The 16,046-nt window shown below is 35.2% G+C and overlaps 2 protein-coding genes across 6 annotated transcripts in view; both read right to left on the reverse strand.

Annotated features, from left to right (window-relative positions):
• HDAC10 (histone deacetylase 10) overlaps positions 1 to 16,046 on the reverse strand; it is a 480,741-nt gene that overhangs the window by 262,277 nt on the left and 202,418 nt on the right. The window lies entirely within an intron of this gene.
• Positions 314 to 13,207, reverse strand: MLC1 (modulator of VRAC current 1). 5 transcript variants are annotated; one of them, XM_009086805.4, is made up of 11 exons: positions 13,028 to 13,207; positions 10,847 to 10,936; positions 8,756 to 8,809; positions 8,501 to 8,602; positions 6,761 to 6,862; positions 5,808 to 5,879; positions 5,222 to 5,338; positions 4,437 to 4,493; positions 3,194 to 3,316; positions 1,658 to 1,825; positions 314 to 481 (listed from the first exon to the last, which is right to left on the reverse strand). In XM_009086805.4, the coding sequence occupies exons 1-11, from the start codon at positions 13,205 to 13,207 to the stop codon at positions 407 to 409; spliced, it is 1,140 nt and encodes a 379-aa protein (XP_009085053.1). In that variant the 3' UTR covers positions 314 to 406. The 5 variants fall into 5 exon arrangements, with proteins under 5 accessions (XP_009085053.1, XP_050825719.1, XP_050825720.1 ...); XM_050969762.1 differs by lacking the exon at positions 10,847 to 10,936; XM_050969763.1 differs by lacking the exon at positions 8,501 to 8,602.

The following is a 16,046-nucleotide window of genomic DNA, read 5'->3' on the forward strand; positions in this document are numbered from 1 at the left end:
AAGCAAAAACATCAATTATGACTTGTACTCATAACTTTACAAAAGCATTTATCAGTCACACTGACTGCATAACTGCACTTATAACAATCTCTTGCAAAAATATGAAGCCTACTACATATTGCAATATTTTACTTTGCCATCAGCATAAATCCATGTGACTCATTACCTTTTTCTAAAGGTATCTTCTAAACACTAGACTACAGATACCAACAGAAAAGACAGATGTGTTAAAAATATTATCAACAAATTTTAAAATTATTAGAAAGATACATCATTTTCTGTGTTATTCCATGGCTCCTACTGCTGCAACTATATTGCTGTTTAAAAAATTGAAGTTTTTAAACCTTCAAACAGTTGATTTATTTTATTGGATAGTGCTGTGTTGGCTGCATTTGTAGAATCCAAACTACTGAGCCATCTGCACCACAACTGCTTTCCAAGCTTTATCTTTGTCAAAATCCTTTAAGGTATTATTGGAAACCTAAAAGTAAACAAATTTAAGACAAATGTAAACATGAAAAAATGTTTTGATTGAAAACTGAAGTTCAAGCACATAAATACCCGAGAGAAGCTAGGAGAATGCAAATGTGAATAGGTACAGCCAGAGCTATTAAAATATCCTATACATTTCTAAATTGTATAGTTTTGTATATTATAGAGTTTATATTTAGGATATAAAATATAACAGTGTAAATTGTATAATACTTGAAATATTTGGGTCTAAGAAACTTGGCCAAATTACTATTTTAAACTTGTTACTTAAGACATTTTTTCAAGACTTTTTCTAAAATATGACTTAAAGCCTTTGCACCTAAAACTTTAACCCCAAAACCAGAAGCAGCCCTTTGTGGTACAACTGAAGCAAGATTTACCTACATACATGCAAGCAAAGTAAGGTCTTGCCTAAGAACACAGACTTCTGAGAAGCCAAAGGGACTTGCAACTTCACCTATAACATTATTCATGTGTTTAAATACTAAAAGTTAAGAAAAAACGTCTTGCTTTTGCAGAGAAAGTGCTCTTTTTAGCATTTAACTCACACCTAATTTCTCAGTGACTCACAAACCAGGAATACTTTTCTAAGTAATCTCCAGCAGAGATCTGTTTAGCGATGCCATGACCCATGCTCCAAAACATGACTTGCAGCAGTGGAAGTGCTGCTGTGCTTCCTCTTTTATACAGAACCTAAGTCCCAGGACACAGATACAGGAAATAAGCAACCTACACCAAATATCCTTAGCAGCCTGAAGGGACATAATTCCAAAGCTTCTACTTTCCATTAGTAGCTGTTTACTGACTTGACTGATTTCAGTCTCTGCTCCCAGTACTTTCTATCCAGTGCTAGACTGAATCCAGCACTCTCCTTCTAGTGCAGTAAGCATGAGTTATTCCCTGAGAGTCTTTAAGGACACAGGGTCTAGCTCTGTACAGCAGAGGAAAGCCTAAGGGGTAAAGTTCTGTGCCATATGTCATGCTCAGTTGTCATTTAACCCAGTTATCATCTAATCTATTATCTCTTGATTACAAAATTAAGTTTCATAGAACAGCTTTTAATTGTGGTCTGAATTAAGATCAGAATTTAAGACCACAAAACACTACCAAAAAAAAGTATTTTAAATAGGTATTTTCAAATTTTCTAGAGGGTATAAATACAAACCTCTGTTGTTCTGTATTCCTGTTTTTTAACCTGTGATGGTGTCCATGCTGAATCTTGTAGTTTCATTTTTGTCTTGTAATTCACACACTGTATTACAGTTCCAATAGTAAGGCATGCCTGAATTAGCAGCATCAACATCAGAAGCAACAGGAGTACATCATAAGATTGCTGAAAAGAGACATATGTTGTTAACTACCTGAATAAAATATTTGACAATGTTCCCATCTCTATACTTTAAAAATTCCTATCTAGACTTTTTAAATCAAATTATAATTTATGGTTTATTTCAGCATAAAGTTTCAACCAAAATTTTAGTGCCTGAGTTTGCTGAAAGTAGAAGAGATCTTCAGCTTCTAAGAAAATGTTAATTTGTCAAATTATCTTTTCCTTTGGAAAACAGAACAGAATTGAGGAAACTATCCTCTAAAATAGAGTCTTACTGCTGGTTTTGACCTACACAATGTCACAGCTAAGCTTGGGCCTGATCCCGTGCCTCGCTGGCTCTGACCTTGCCCTGCTGACCTGAGTTCCTGTATGACTTTGGATCTGCCTCAGTACTGTGGACTTATCTGCAAATCACTGAACCTGGCTACTATGGCTGGACCTGCTTTCCTTTACTATTTTTTGGGGTGCTGTAGGACTTTCCAGTGAAGTTACCATTCTTTCTCTGTATGCTGTTACTTTCTGCTCCATAGTTCATCATCCTGTGCAAGCAGCCCACTCTTATAATCACACACAAAACAGACTGAGAATGCAAGAAATGCTCTGCAGGGTCACACCAACTGTCTAGACAGTGCAGTCACCTGTCTCCAACATGTGTGACAAGAGAAGCTACTTAAAGAGGGGATGTAAGCTGTCACCATTCCTGAGGTTCAACAACACAGTACACGTCTCCGGAATAATAGGATCACATACTCAGAAGTTGATTTTACAGTCCCTGAGATATCAATTTAATAAACATTTTCCCTCTTTTCTTCTGAAGTTGCAAGACTAGTTAATGATAGTGGAGACTCTTAATGACATTGGTCTAATGCCCCTAAGTAGTTCTTTGAACAACATCAGGGATTGGCAAAGACTTTGCCAGTAGAGCCCAAGAAAGCCCTTCAGCAATGCACAGGTAACATTTCATACTGAAATGCTTTAAACTTTGCAAACTTTTTCTTCTCTGACCGAATCCAGACTTTGAATAAATCCAGGTGTAAGCTTACAATAGCAAAGATTGGTAAACATCCTAAGAAACAGAAAAATGTACTCTTCAAGGACACCTACAATCTATAATTTAAATACCACAAATTTTAAAAGCCCCAAGGACGCTAGCATACTGTATATTATTTTTACTGTGCCTTTAGAATAAAATCCTATCTTTTTAAAACTACAATTTCAGGGTGCCAATAGATGTAACATACTTTCAATTATAAAATAACTCAAACAAGAGTTTATAATGCAGTACCTTGTCTTCATATATTCCCTAATTTGCTACTGCCTTGCTACTGTAACATATAGAAGTTCATTTTTAACTTGCATAAAAACACATACTTTAACAGCAGGTGGATAACTTTTAAAGATGTCAACAACTTGCATGATACTGAAGGATAAGTATGCAGAAGCAGTGAACAACAAAGGAGAGGTAACACTGCTAATGGCAATCAGGACTTCAACCTAAAAAATAAGATAATAAAAGTTAAATAATAATCTAAAAATTTAACTCTGTTGTGTGAGCTATGACTCCTTGAAGCAAGCATAACAGAAGTCTGTAAAACTTTGTAAGATTATACATAAAAGACAAATACTAAGAGCCATCCACATTTCATGAAGATACAGAAGCAAGCTTTGTATAACCTAAGTTTCCTAGCCAAAACACTGCTGGGTTGTAATTCGTATTTCATTCAATACACATGATGACATTTTTGTTTTATTTTACAAGTGCCTTCCAAATGCACATAGAGGAAGTAATACCCAATCTGGAGCCAGCGTAAAAGCCACCATTTCTTCTTCAACTTTCATGAAGTAATGAGAATTATAAAGATATTGCAGACTTGCAACCTAAAATATCTTTTGCAAATAAATCTGAGTGTCCTGAGGCAAATTTACTGCCATAAAACAGCAGCTGAGTTTCACTCAAATATCACCCCTACAGGATTATATTCTGACTTCAGTTGTGGTTATGCCTCATTACTCACTTAATTATGGTCACATGACTATTAATTAGAACAGATATTTTAAGGAGCCTTAACTACACATCTAGAACATTCAAGGAATAAATGCACTCTACTGAATATTATTAGTTCTTGTTGCTAATCACAAAGATGAATTTGTTTAAAATAGGTTCTAGGTCCAGCACAGCCTGCACACCTAATTTTCTTCTTTCAGAAACCACAACTGATAATGAAAGAAAAAGGGAACTTCATCTCAGGAGTTTGAAAGCAGTTCCTGGCATACCATATGAGGCGTGTCATTTTTCTACAGTAGTATCTTTTCCCAAGGAATCACTACAAAATATCCAAAAAAAAAAAACAGGAAAAAACAAACAAAAAAAAAAAACCCCAAACAACCAACCAAACTCTTCAAATTCCTTTCTAGAACTGATGAAATTAGGCCTCCAAAGGACCTACCAGAGTTCTTTTAAGGGATACCAGCTAACACTCCTGCTACATATTTCTGACATTTTGTAGAAGCAGCTAAAAACAAGTGAGCAAACTTGATTAGTGCCCACTATCAAACAGAGTTTCTTAGCATTATGCTATTCTAATTAAAAAGTCCAAGAATTTTACACACTTACCAGACATTTACTTGGATATTCAGCAGCTACATGACTTGCAATAGCACTTGGAAAGCACTAAACAAAAGAGTGTAACAAGGTAAGTATTTATTGACTCAAAAATTACAAAAATTATAATTGAGTTACAGTAATTCCTACTATTTACAGCTTTTTCTTTTGTGAATTTTGAATGCTGAAAAGCTTGTTTAAGAACTTTTTCCACTTCATGCAAAGGGATTTTACAGACACATATATAAACCTAGTGGTCACTGTCTTCTATCCCAATCAGTTCCTTCATGGCAAGCAGGGTAGCACAACATCCTTTATGAGTCCACTGCTCCTGGGTACAGGCTGGTATTAGGGATAAGCATTACCAATCATAGTCTCAGACTTTTAAAACAGGTAAAACTGAGAGATTAAATGAGATATTCTAGGATTCTACCATGCTATAACTAAACTAAACTTTTTCTTTTGCAGCCTGAAATATTCTAAAACCTATGACTTTGAACAGTGACAGAACACCTCATTTCAAACACCCTTGTTTTAATACTCAATTCCATTTTACTGAATTGAGGACTGAGAACGTATCAGAACAATTTACTGAAGTATTTCAAACCAAAACAGATCAAAAATATTGCATATATATTAAATATATTGAAGAGCTAATTCATTTGCTAAGCAGCAATTCCCAAACAGTATTAGAGCCAAATAAATATTCTAGTGGGGAGGAGAAAAATAAAATTAAAAAAAAAAAGAACAAAAAAAGCCACTGTTTTAAAAGAGTAGCTACTATTTGCACTACTTACAGCAACTAAGATCCAAAAGAATGTTACTGAGAGGTATGGACCTGAGACTAGAACATCCATATTCAAAGCAATTATTCCACCAAATACTGATGAAATTCCAATAATCACCTCAATTACCTAAAACAAACAAGACCACACAAATTATTAATAATGTATTTGAACACAAAAGTTCCTACTTGCATATAGAAAGGACCTTAGTGAAAAGAATAAAATGCATTTATGCTACTAGCCAGCCATAAAGTCTATGTTTTCCATACCTAAAATATGGCAAAACACTAGCTAGCTTAAGTGAAAATAAGATCAGCTTCATTATATATATTTATGCTTTCATTTATTAGCTCCCCTGAACAATACTTCCGTTTACACTACTTATCCTTAAGTCATTAAGTAGTCTCCTTCCCACAATAAAGAAGAGTTGTGATTTATCTTGCAATCTTCTAAAAGGAAATATTTTACTATATATCTCTTGTTTTTGTCTTTATTCTTTCAGTTCTTAACTACAGTGATCTCTTCCTGGCTTTAAAGAACCTTAGCACTGACAAAGATGAATTAATAAATTGATTCAATGAAACAATGCTTTTCTTACTGAGTATGACTTTAGAATTCGAGCAGGAAAGCTGACATTGCTCAAAACAATGCCACTGTCGTGTGCAGCATTCTAGAGAGGAATAAAAAAATCATTATAAAAATATACAAAGCAATACATTTCTTTCTAGTATCTTATACAAACTCTTTCAGGTCCTAAAGGTGGTATTTAATATCTGGTTGGCCCAGAAGAGGTGACAGTGACACATCACAGAGTTTTCCAGCGTCAGACAACAGCAATTACATTAAAACCAAATTATTTAGTACCAGATTAGCTGTTCTACAGCCGCCATTCAATAACAAAATATTTTCATCTCGTCTCCTTTTTCTACCTTCAAAGAATATACTTTCTTCCTGAGCCCTCAGATTTTACAGATGTGGATCAGCAGGAGACAAAGGAGGACAGGGCCCTACACAGCTTTATCAACCAGTATTCCCAATGGCATATCGTGTTTGCTTCATTCTAAAAGAAGTACTGTTGTAGAAAAATGAGGGTGGGGTTTGGGAAAGCACTAGTGAAAAAAGAAAATTTTATCAATAGCCTCAAATCCTGAAGCCAAGAGTCGTTGTGCAGATACCACCAAACTGGCATACAAGAGAAGTACTTTGTCTACATCAGGCTTCAAAAAGGTATTGCTTGCATACATACAAGTTATAGTACCCTAATGTTTCAAACATCAAGTTTCATTCTACAAAACAGAAATAAAACATTTGCCATGCCCGTTCACAAGATATTCAAAGAACTCTGTGCTGTATAATTTTCAACAAGTAATTTTGCGGAGGGAGTCATTGCACTTTTAAAAGATAAAAGAAGAAATAGCTGTTTTGTATGGTACTTTTATTTGTAGTTCAAATATAGCTTTAGCAAAGTTATATACTGGTGCTCCCAGTAAATTTTCAGCATATGTAATACACGAAAATGGGGAATTTTTTAACATCCTTAAGGGTACCTACTTTCTTTCTTGTACAGCAGTCTTCAGTAGACCTAGCTGAAATGATCACAGTAGTTGCCATGAAGATTTCCAGCAGAATAAGTAGAATCAAGTTGAAATTTATCTGTCAGTAAAATCCCAGACATAAATGAGTTATGTCTTCCATATTAAAAATAAAGGAAGGGGCTGAGTCTAGCATGATTACAAAGGTTGTCTAGCTTCTGTCAGATTTAGACACATCTACTGATTACATACTTAGTTATCTATTTCCTTGGCTCTTGACAAACTTCAAGAAAATTATTCTCAGAATGCCTAACCTAAGAAAAAAACATTTACTTCATTTATGGAAATATTCTGCCTGAAGATTTTATCACTGTCTTCCAAAAGAGGAGCTTATGGTAAGGGAGCGTTTGCTGGGTATGTTTGCTGTTTGCAGGCCTTTCTATGTGAACCCAGAACACTGCAGCAACTAATGGAAGATTCTCAGGAGAAGGAGGGCCACTGGTCCAACTCCTAGGTTACAATCCCAAACAGTGTGCTACCATATTGGATGCTGAATGAAAACAAAAACCAAAGAACTGCACCAAGGATCCCAGCTCTGTGCCCTGCTTAGTGCTGGTAAAGCATTCACAAACACTCTTCATGGGTTCATGACGCTTGCAGACTACATTGCAAAAACATGGATGCTGTCGTTGCTCATATTCAAGAGACAAATAAGTGAATGCAATACTTAATGTTGCTCTTTTGTTCCTTATTATTCTCATAAAAAGAGGTAGATACCTACACTGCATGGAATAAATAATTTCCTAGAGGCACACAAGTTAGGAAGAGTGGATCTCCCTTTCTTGTCTTCAAAAGCACCATGTTTTTTCCATCAGCAGACCAAAAAAACATCTGGTAGTCAGTCAGGCCATTGGGGCAATGTACCAAAAATCTAGGAAGAACTGACACCATTCTAAACTATACAAGTACAGCAAGCCATTGTTCAACAACTTAGAACAGAATTATGTTGTTTCCTCATGTCAGACCTGCTTTGTTGATGATGAAATCTCCATCTTTCGCTGACATGTATCTTGCAGCACATTTTTTCTTTTTTTAATAAGTAAGTGGCAGATTTAGGAGGCTTTTTAGATGCTGAAATTCACTTTTGCTTAGGAAATGATAATTGAAACTATGTGCTTTGCTGTACCCAACAGACTGTACTATTGTAGTAACTTTGCAAACAGTGATAAATGCCATTGAGGTAAACTTCTAGAAAATGTGCTACAATGAAGAATAAAGGAATTGTTAGGCAAAAGAAAAAGTTCAAATGTGTGGCCTGCAGAACAATTTAATCCAGATTAAAATTTCCTATAATTTAGATATGTTTTGACACAGCACTAATACCGATAAGAGCTGGCAAGGCCACATGTCACACTTGGCAGTGCAGCACCAAGTAGAAGCAAAAGTTTGAGTCTAGAAACACTGTAACTAAACTGATAGACTTCTCACTTAGTCCTAGGTACAAGAAGTAAATAACAAAAATTTAAAAAGTAAGAGTAAATAAATTAGATTCTTGTGAATATTATTGCAGGTAACTAACACTGGGCAAAGAGAAATGTAAAGTTACTGCTGTATGATCTCTCCTCACAGACCCAGCAGGAATACTGGGATATTGGCAGCAAAGTAATGACATGTGATCTCCAGCCACCTAATGTCCTCCCTGCCTTGTTTTTTAACAAAGATAAATGTAACACAATTAGTAATTGTTTTAGTAACTTACGTTTATAGCTGATGGATTGAGGACAAGTTTGCATCCAAACCAAATTAAACACGTTGTTGTAACAGCAAATGTGGAGACAAAGAGAATCTGAAAATTTGGTATCTGAAAAACAGTTTCAGAATGGGTTTCTCTCTTATTTTAAACACGGGGCAGGGGGAATATGAACACACATACAGATTTATAGAGATAGATTATATAGATAGATATAGATATATAGAGAGCTACATAAAATTGACAATAAAGTTTCATACTTACCACATTAATTTTATTCCTTGCTATAGCAAAGCTCACAACTGCTGAAGGAATACACTGGGAAAATTAAAAGAAAAGACTAGTGGGATCTTCTGCACAATGAATTTTATATATACTTCTATAGATGTGTCTGAATTCATATTCAGTACACTTAGACAAACAGAAGATCAAAAACTCTGAAGAAAAAGTTTCATTTGACTGAACTTATTAATCACAGTCAGTGTCTGAGAATTACAAGAAGTTTAAATATACCTTCCATATCCCTCAGTTTTGCTGGGTAGTTACCCAGCATAATGTGGTGAGTAAAAGAAAGTCTTTCATGAGGTATTTCATGCCTTCCTTAGTTTAAATTAACTCTAGAAGGCCTGAGATCCTTGAGCAGAAGAAAACAATGCTAGTCCCAAACTGAGCCTGCACATTCTTTAAACAGACATCATCCTTGCTGAGTACGCTAAAATTTGCCTAATCTCAAAACAGTTCTGAAGAACCTTGTGAAAATCTGCTGAGTCAAGACACACTTGGAGAATTGTGCCTGGGATGTCCATTTGGCTCACTGGGAACTATGTTTCCCTTCTTGAGGACAAAGATAAATGGAAAAGTCATGCACAAATGAAGTGTCTCACAAAGTAATTTTTCTATCCCTTTGCTGTTCCCCACCACAATAGACATGGCTCCATTTCAGATCCAACTCTATTTTACACAAATGCCTACTAAAATTATAATAAAAGTGTTCTTGTGTTAAATAATGAATCACACAATAAATGCCACATTTCTAATTCTCTTCCCACACACCTGAACACTAATGGCTTAACAGTGGAACACTCTAAAGAGATTAATACTGATATGTAAAACTCCTGGCAGCACTTCCTCAACACCTAAATTACCTTTACTGAACATAATTAAAACATTCTTCTATGTCCTGGATATACAGGAGTTCCTAGAACACTATAGGATTATGTTTAGGCAACTGAATGCAAGTAGTATGCAGATGGGTGAAAGTCTAGAGAGCAACTCAGCTTCAGGCTAAACGAGACACTTGGTGGCCAGCTGGCTCCACATCTCTCCAGGCTCTTCTGACTGCTCTTCTGTCACCATCTGCAGTAGGAGCTCTAACACCTTCCTCACATACAGACACCAAACATACACACCTTCAAACCCAATGTGATAACCTGCTGCAGCCAAAGATCTACCAGGTCTTTGGAAACTTTCAAACATGAAGTTCAAATAGTCAAGATCAGGGGCAGAGAAAGAGACATCTCAGTAACTAAACCAATGTTGCAGAGATAAGGTATCTGTGAGAATACTGACTTAAACTGCTCCAATTTTAACTGCTTTAGTGGAAACCCAAGTGATAACTCATTCACAGAGCAACTCCTGGGACTTGTTTGTTTCAAGTAAAGTTTGTTTCAAGTAAAATAATCTTTGACCTAACTTAAAAACAAATATATAAGTCGAGAAAATAACAATGACAGAATACTGCTTTAAACAAAGCAAGTACATGAGACTTATCAATATCTAAAGCACAAATTAAGCACATATAATACAGTAAACATGTATATGCGGCCCTGAAAGTACAGAAAAAAATACTGAGCTCTGGAAAATGTTAGCCATCTTTAATGCATATTATTTTACTTTAATGCATTATTTTACTAACAAAATAATAATATTCAAGAGAACTTTATTCTGCTTCGGTACTTGGACATTACAAAATATGGCAAAATAAACTGAAAAATTAACACTTTGAGATATAATATGAAATACACTTTGATAGCATTTAGCCAGAAAACTTTCCAAATACATAGCAACGAAAATTTTCTTAAAATCAAGCATGAAAAACTGCTCAGCAGATTATCTTGAATGCCAATGGTGAGCTGATTAACAAAAATGGTAACACAAACCCAGTTGTTTTTATGACAATGGTTATTCCTTTAACCATGCAATGAAAATCCATTTAATGAACTGTTAAATATAATTAAATCTTCCATGAAGAAAAGCAGTAGAAAAAGACAGAATAAAAGACATAAACCCACAAAAAAATTATTTACTATTGCATTTGCTGTCAAACAGCCACAGCAAATAATTAAGAATGCTTACTGAACCTGCTGCACAACGTAAATAATCCATTTCAGATGGAAAAATATTTCCCAGATATAGTGAAAATCCAGAAGTAATAAGGAGGCAAGTCTGCAAAGGAACAAATAAAAAAAATTGATATGAATAAAACTGGGGTATTTAAAAAAAACTAGGCAGACATAAATCATTAATCAATCCCTTTCAAATTGAGCTGCTTTTAAGAATGCAGTTTTTGTGTGAATAAATTTGAAGAAAAATATCAAAATATGCAAACTTCTGAAGATATTTTGCTAGTTACCAAGACCTATTAATGAACAATGTTCATACTTAAATCAAGAATTTTGTCCTGACCTGGCAAATACCTCAATCTAAGTCAAAAGGTAACTGCAGTGTTTAGTGGTAAAAATGTTTGAGAAGCCTCAGCTATGTCTCTACTTTGCATTCCCTGCTTGAGTCCACCAACATTCATTATGCATATGGGCAGCTGCGCAATTGCCAACTAGAACACAGCAGTAAAAATAGTATTGGGATACATTAATGAAGTTTCTTCCACTATATTCCTACATCCCTCCAAATTCTCTTCCGGCTTTCATTCAGCGGCACATCCAAAAATGTTCAACTGCTCCTCTTACCTTAATAAGTCTTCTGCTTATTTCATAACTACCACAGTTACACACTCTGCAATAAGCCATTAGTGTCTTCTACTAACATTATTTTGGTTTTCCTTGTCATTCCTCTGAGTAGGCATTTCTTTGAAGGGGCTGGGAAAGGTAAGAGACAGAAGGGCTCTTTTGTTTTATTTGGGTATTTTTTTCATGTTAGAAAATTATCGGGGGTCTTTAAAGAGTCCTTGTTAAAAAAAGACAGAAAATAAGGAAAGCATATGTGCATGTGTAAACACACACACACAGAATTTTGGCAGACTGGTAGAACAGTCTATGGAACCACAAGCTGAAATTGTGCTTGATGCTCATCAAATTGTTTCTGCAGCAAACCAGCCCATCAGCCACTCTGATGTTACTCTACAGTTAGCAACTGCTCCCTGAAGTAGACGGTTCTGTTTGCTGTGACTTACATTGCTCAGCATAGACTTTCTCTTCTGGACACTGTCTTTCAAAAGGGTTGATAGAGACTAAACACTTGGAAGAAAAATCTAATTGGAATTTAATCTAAGAGTTTATTAATAAAATTGCATTTTCGTTTTTCCATGAAATTCATTCTTCTTGATAATATGACTTCAGCAAATGATCATTAAACATTATTATCTCCAAAAATTTACAACTACTCAGTAAATTACAGACAGTTGCTCTTTTGGACAATTAAGTGTGAGAAAGTTTAATGAAAATAAAGCCAGAACTTCTTCTGCTCTCTTTTCATGTGACAGTACATGTGAAAGGAAATCCAAGCCTTGCAGTTTGTCAGAAAAGAAAAAATGCTCAGCTGTTTCTACAAAAATAAGGCAATACTTTTATTCACTGTGCATAAACAAGCAATTACCATATTAACAGTGAGACAATCTTAGTTCTTAATAAAAAGTACGCTTCAAAACACACAAGCTGACAGAAAAAGATCAAATTCTAATTGCTATAATGAAGTTTAATTAACTTGGCTCAGAACATGGAGAAGCACATGATGTACATGCAAGATGAGTATCCTGTGATTCTAGCAGTGAACACAAAAATTCAAATCACTGTTTTCTAAGAAGCACAAGTACATACTTCACTACATTAATGATTATACCAAATAATTATGTGGCTACTGAACCCTGATAGATGAATGTGGCAATCAAGTACCACATATCATTTTAATGCCAAAATACTATTATGGCAGCCAGAGTACATTAAACAGTTAGAAGCATTTTTAAAAGAATGCATATGGTCCACATGCTTTATATACTCTGCCAAAAGGCACAAAATATTGGCTGATATTTACCACTACCACATTTATTCTCTGCTAATATGATTAATATTACTGATAAAAATAAGCCTTCATATACCACCTCTGATTAGTAAAAAAACAGTCAGAGAATACCAGCAGTCTACATTCCAAATTTGCTAAATATGTTTCTATTTTTACAAAGATTTCTTTCCAATACTATCAGTGATCAAATTCTTAGTCTTCAAATTATGTCAAACAGAACAGAGCGCTGGGAACTAAGGCCTCACCTGTATTTTTAAATTTGCTACAATTTAAAGTACTTACTCCCATCAGCAAAGAAAATATCCATGTTTTGTAACTAAAGCAAGGATGCAGCCTCTTTGACAGCTGAAGGTCACTGGATTTGATATCTGGTATATAATTTCCATTCTCTTGTTTTCCCCGCTCCAAAGTTGGCATCCTGTCATAGCTAAATTCTTCTCTGTAACCTTCTTCCCTGGTCATAACACTTCACAAAGGCAATTAAATAATAATAATGCAAGTTACAAAGAAAGAAAAAAAAAATTGAGATCCTTCACATACCAAAATCAGTGCTCAACTAGGTTAAATACTATGTTTAGCTACTGGATGTATTTACATCTCAAAATATGTAAACTTTCTAACAACTTACTTGCACACCTTAACTACATTTCATCCTACAGCCACAGTTCACAACGACATAGTAAAAGTACCAACATATTTAAAGTTTGTGTATCTATAATACCTCAGTAAATTTTTATTTCAAGATCTAAGAACCAGTTTTAGAGGTGTTTAGTTAGTGCATACCTCTATAACCAAAGCTTTTTTCTTTTTCTACTCTAGGACAGCAAAGAAAATCAAACAGGTTTCAATAAAAATTCCATTTGATTTCAACACTTTTTATCAGCTATCTAAAATGACAGACTTCCCTATGAGTCCCATGAACACATACCCACAATAAATCAGCTATAGCAAACTGTTTCTAATTTACCCAGTATCAACCATTTCTCTTGTTCACTTTATCCTTTTTTGTTCACCTCACTGCTTGCCAATCTCTTAAAATACCATGAGAAGCATCTTATATTAGAATTAAGTTACTGTAGATTTTTCAACAGTTAAAACCTTCGTGCTTACCTTCCACTGAAAAGTTAACTGTCAGTTTAAAACCGCCCTGTGAACACAGCTGCCTGTACACTTTGTGATATTCTCACCGTTCAGTGAGTCATGCCAGCTTTGAAAAGTTCTCCCTTACACTTTGGCTTTCAACAACATCTATTCAGATATGGAACAAAAGCACAGCAAGAACTTCAGTTAAGCCAGGGAACAGGAAAATGCCTCCTGAATTTTAATTAAGAGAACACACTAGAAAATTACTGTACTACATCTCGCAGGGCTGCTTCTAAATCAGACCAACAAATTAAAAGTTTCATGTCTCCTTTTTATTTGAGTACTACCCCTTACTTAGCATCTTAAATAAAAGTTTCCTCACTTTTCCACTTTTGGCTATCACAATACCCAGTGATCACAATGTCTAACAAACAAGCTCTTGTTTCAAAAGAGCAAAATGTACTTACAATGCAATATTCTCCAAGACAAAAAACTTCAGATAAAAGTTCAAGTATTACAGTACCCCAACAAGATGAGAAGCTCACAAGTTAGAGGTTAGAAATCTATCAAGATTATTATTTTCACTGTAGAACACTTCTCTTTTTCCACTAACCCCAGTTTTCTGGAGTGCTCAGACAAACCTGGCACATTTCAATTGTGCCGTCATTCGCACTTACAGAGCACCCAGATGACTAAACAACATATTTTCAGCCTAGCAGGCAGCAGTGACATGCAATGGCCAGCGTACATTGGATCCAGTCCGCCTGCTTATTAAGCAATGAAAAGGGGGGAAAAAAAGGACGTTTTTATCTTCAAGATGTTGGCACCTTGACAGCTACAGCAATGACAGGGTCTTTTGTCTAAACTTTAAACACTCTTGTAACCAAGACACAATTAAATCTTCAGTATTCTGAAGGGCATCACCTTCAAAGTATGCTAGAAAAACTTCTGAACAGCACAACTTCTCAGTTTGTACAGACTGTAGATTTCCTTCTTTCATAATGTCAGCCAATACTGAAAGAATATTAAAATGTTACAGTTGTTTTAATATATTTAAACAGGGGAATTAGTACACCATACACAGCAATAGACACATCTGTAAACTGTGCTAGAAAAGAGGGGGGAAAAAGATTGTACAGTCAAGCAGAACTTTCTTAAGTAATTAAGTCCTCTGCTCATAGAAGAAACACTGCACAACTATTTCCATTATCTGTAACCTTCCAAAGACCATGGTTTAATAGAAAATGGGTATTGCTTACCTGACAGCTTTTTCAGTGAATACTAGGAACTGATTAACACAAATTGCCATAGACACAAAACACAATCATATTTTAACCCTTTTCATCAGTTTAGGGAGAAGGTTTGTGGGGTCTTTTTTTGGTTTTGTTTATTTTTTACACAAAATTGGTGAGATAGTCAGGTATTTACTTGATCTAATCTCTTGGAATAAAAAATAATTTATAAAGTTCTGCACCACTGACCAGAGCAGGGTTCAAACCCTAGAAGAACTTGTTCACAGTGGCAAGTGTTTCAGCCCGTATTGTACCTGAAATTTCCCTCTCTCAAGCATGGTTATACAGTGTTTTCTCAGGTTATAGTGAAATTCCTCCTATCCTCTTTCCTGTGTACTTCTCAGTATTTCCCGTTTCTCTTTTACAGAGGTTCATTGCATAATTAATGCACCCTCTGCACTTGGCATCAGCATGAACAAAAAACACTTCAAAGTTCAGTTTCTACTCTAAAAATTTTCTGGGGCCTTTATTTTAGGTTCCCTTCATCTCATGTTCCTGATTGCAGAAAAAGTCTCTTTTTTGTGCAAGGCCAGAACCCAAGTCGTTGACAAAGACCTTCTAGTGCTAGATAAGGTACAAATGTGATGTACAAAGAGATTCCTCCTAATTCTAAAGAATGCATAGGAATTTTACACAAAGACTGCAGCAAGTATCACAATTCAAACACAACATCAGAAGCTTCTGAAAAGAATTTACAAACTAAGTGGTTTGATTTTAAGTTAGGCCAAAAGATGTCAAGGTATGACAATTAAATCAAACCATGAGCAGCGATGAATAACTACATACTCCCACCACAGAACTGACCACTAAACAAATACAGCTGCCTGAAGCAGCTGTAGCAGATACTTGGTCATTTTGCCACAGGCTGTGTGCAATGCAAGCATCCCCCCCAGTAATGACAAAAGATAAAAAACAGATTACCAGTT

Source organism: Serinus canaria, chromosome 1A, assembly GCF_022539315.1.
Source record: "Serinus canaria isolate serCan28SL12 chromosome 1A, serCan2020, whole genome shotgun sequence".
Taxonomy (NCBI): domain Eukaryota; kingdom Metazoa; phylum Chordata; class Aves; order Passeriformes; family Fringillidae; genus Serinus; species Serinus canaria.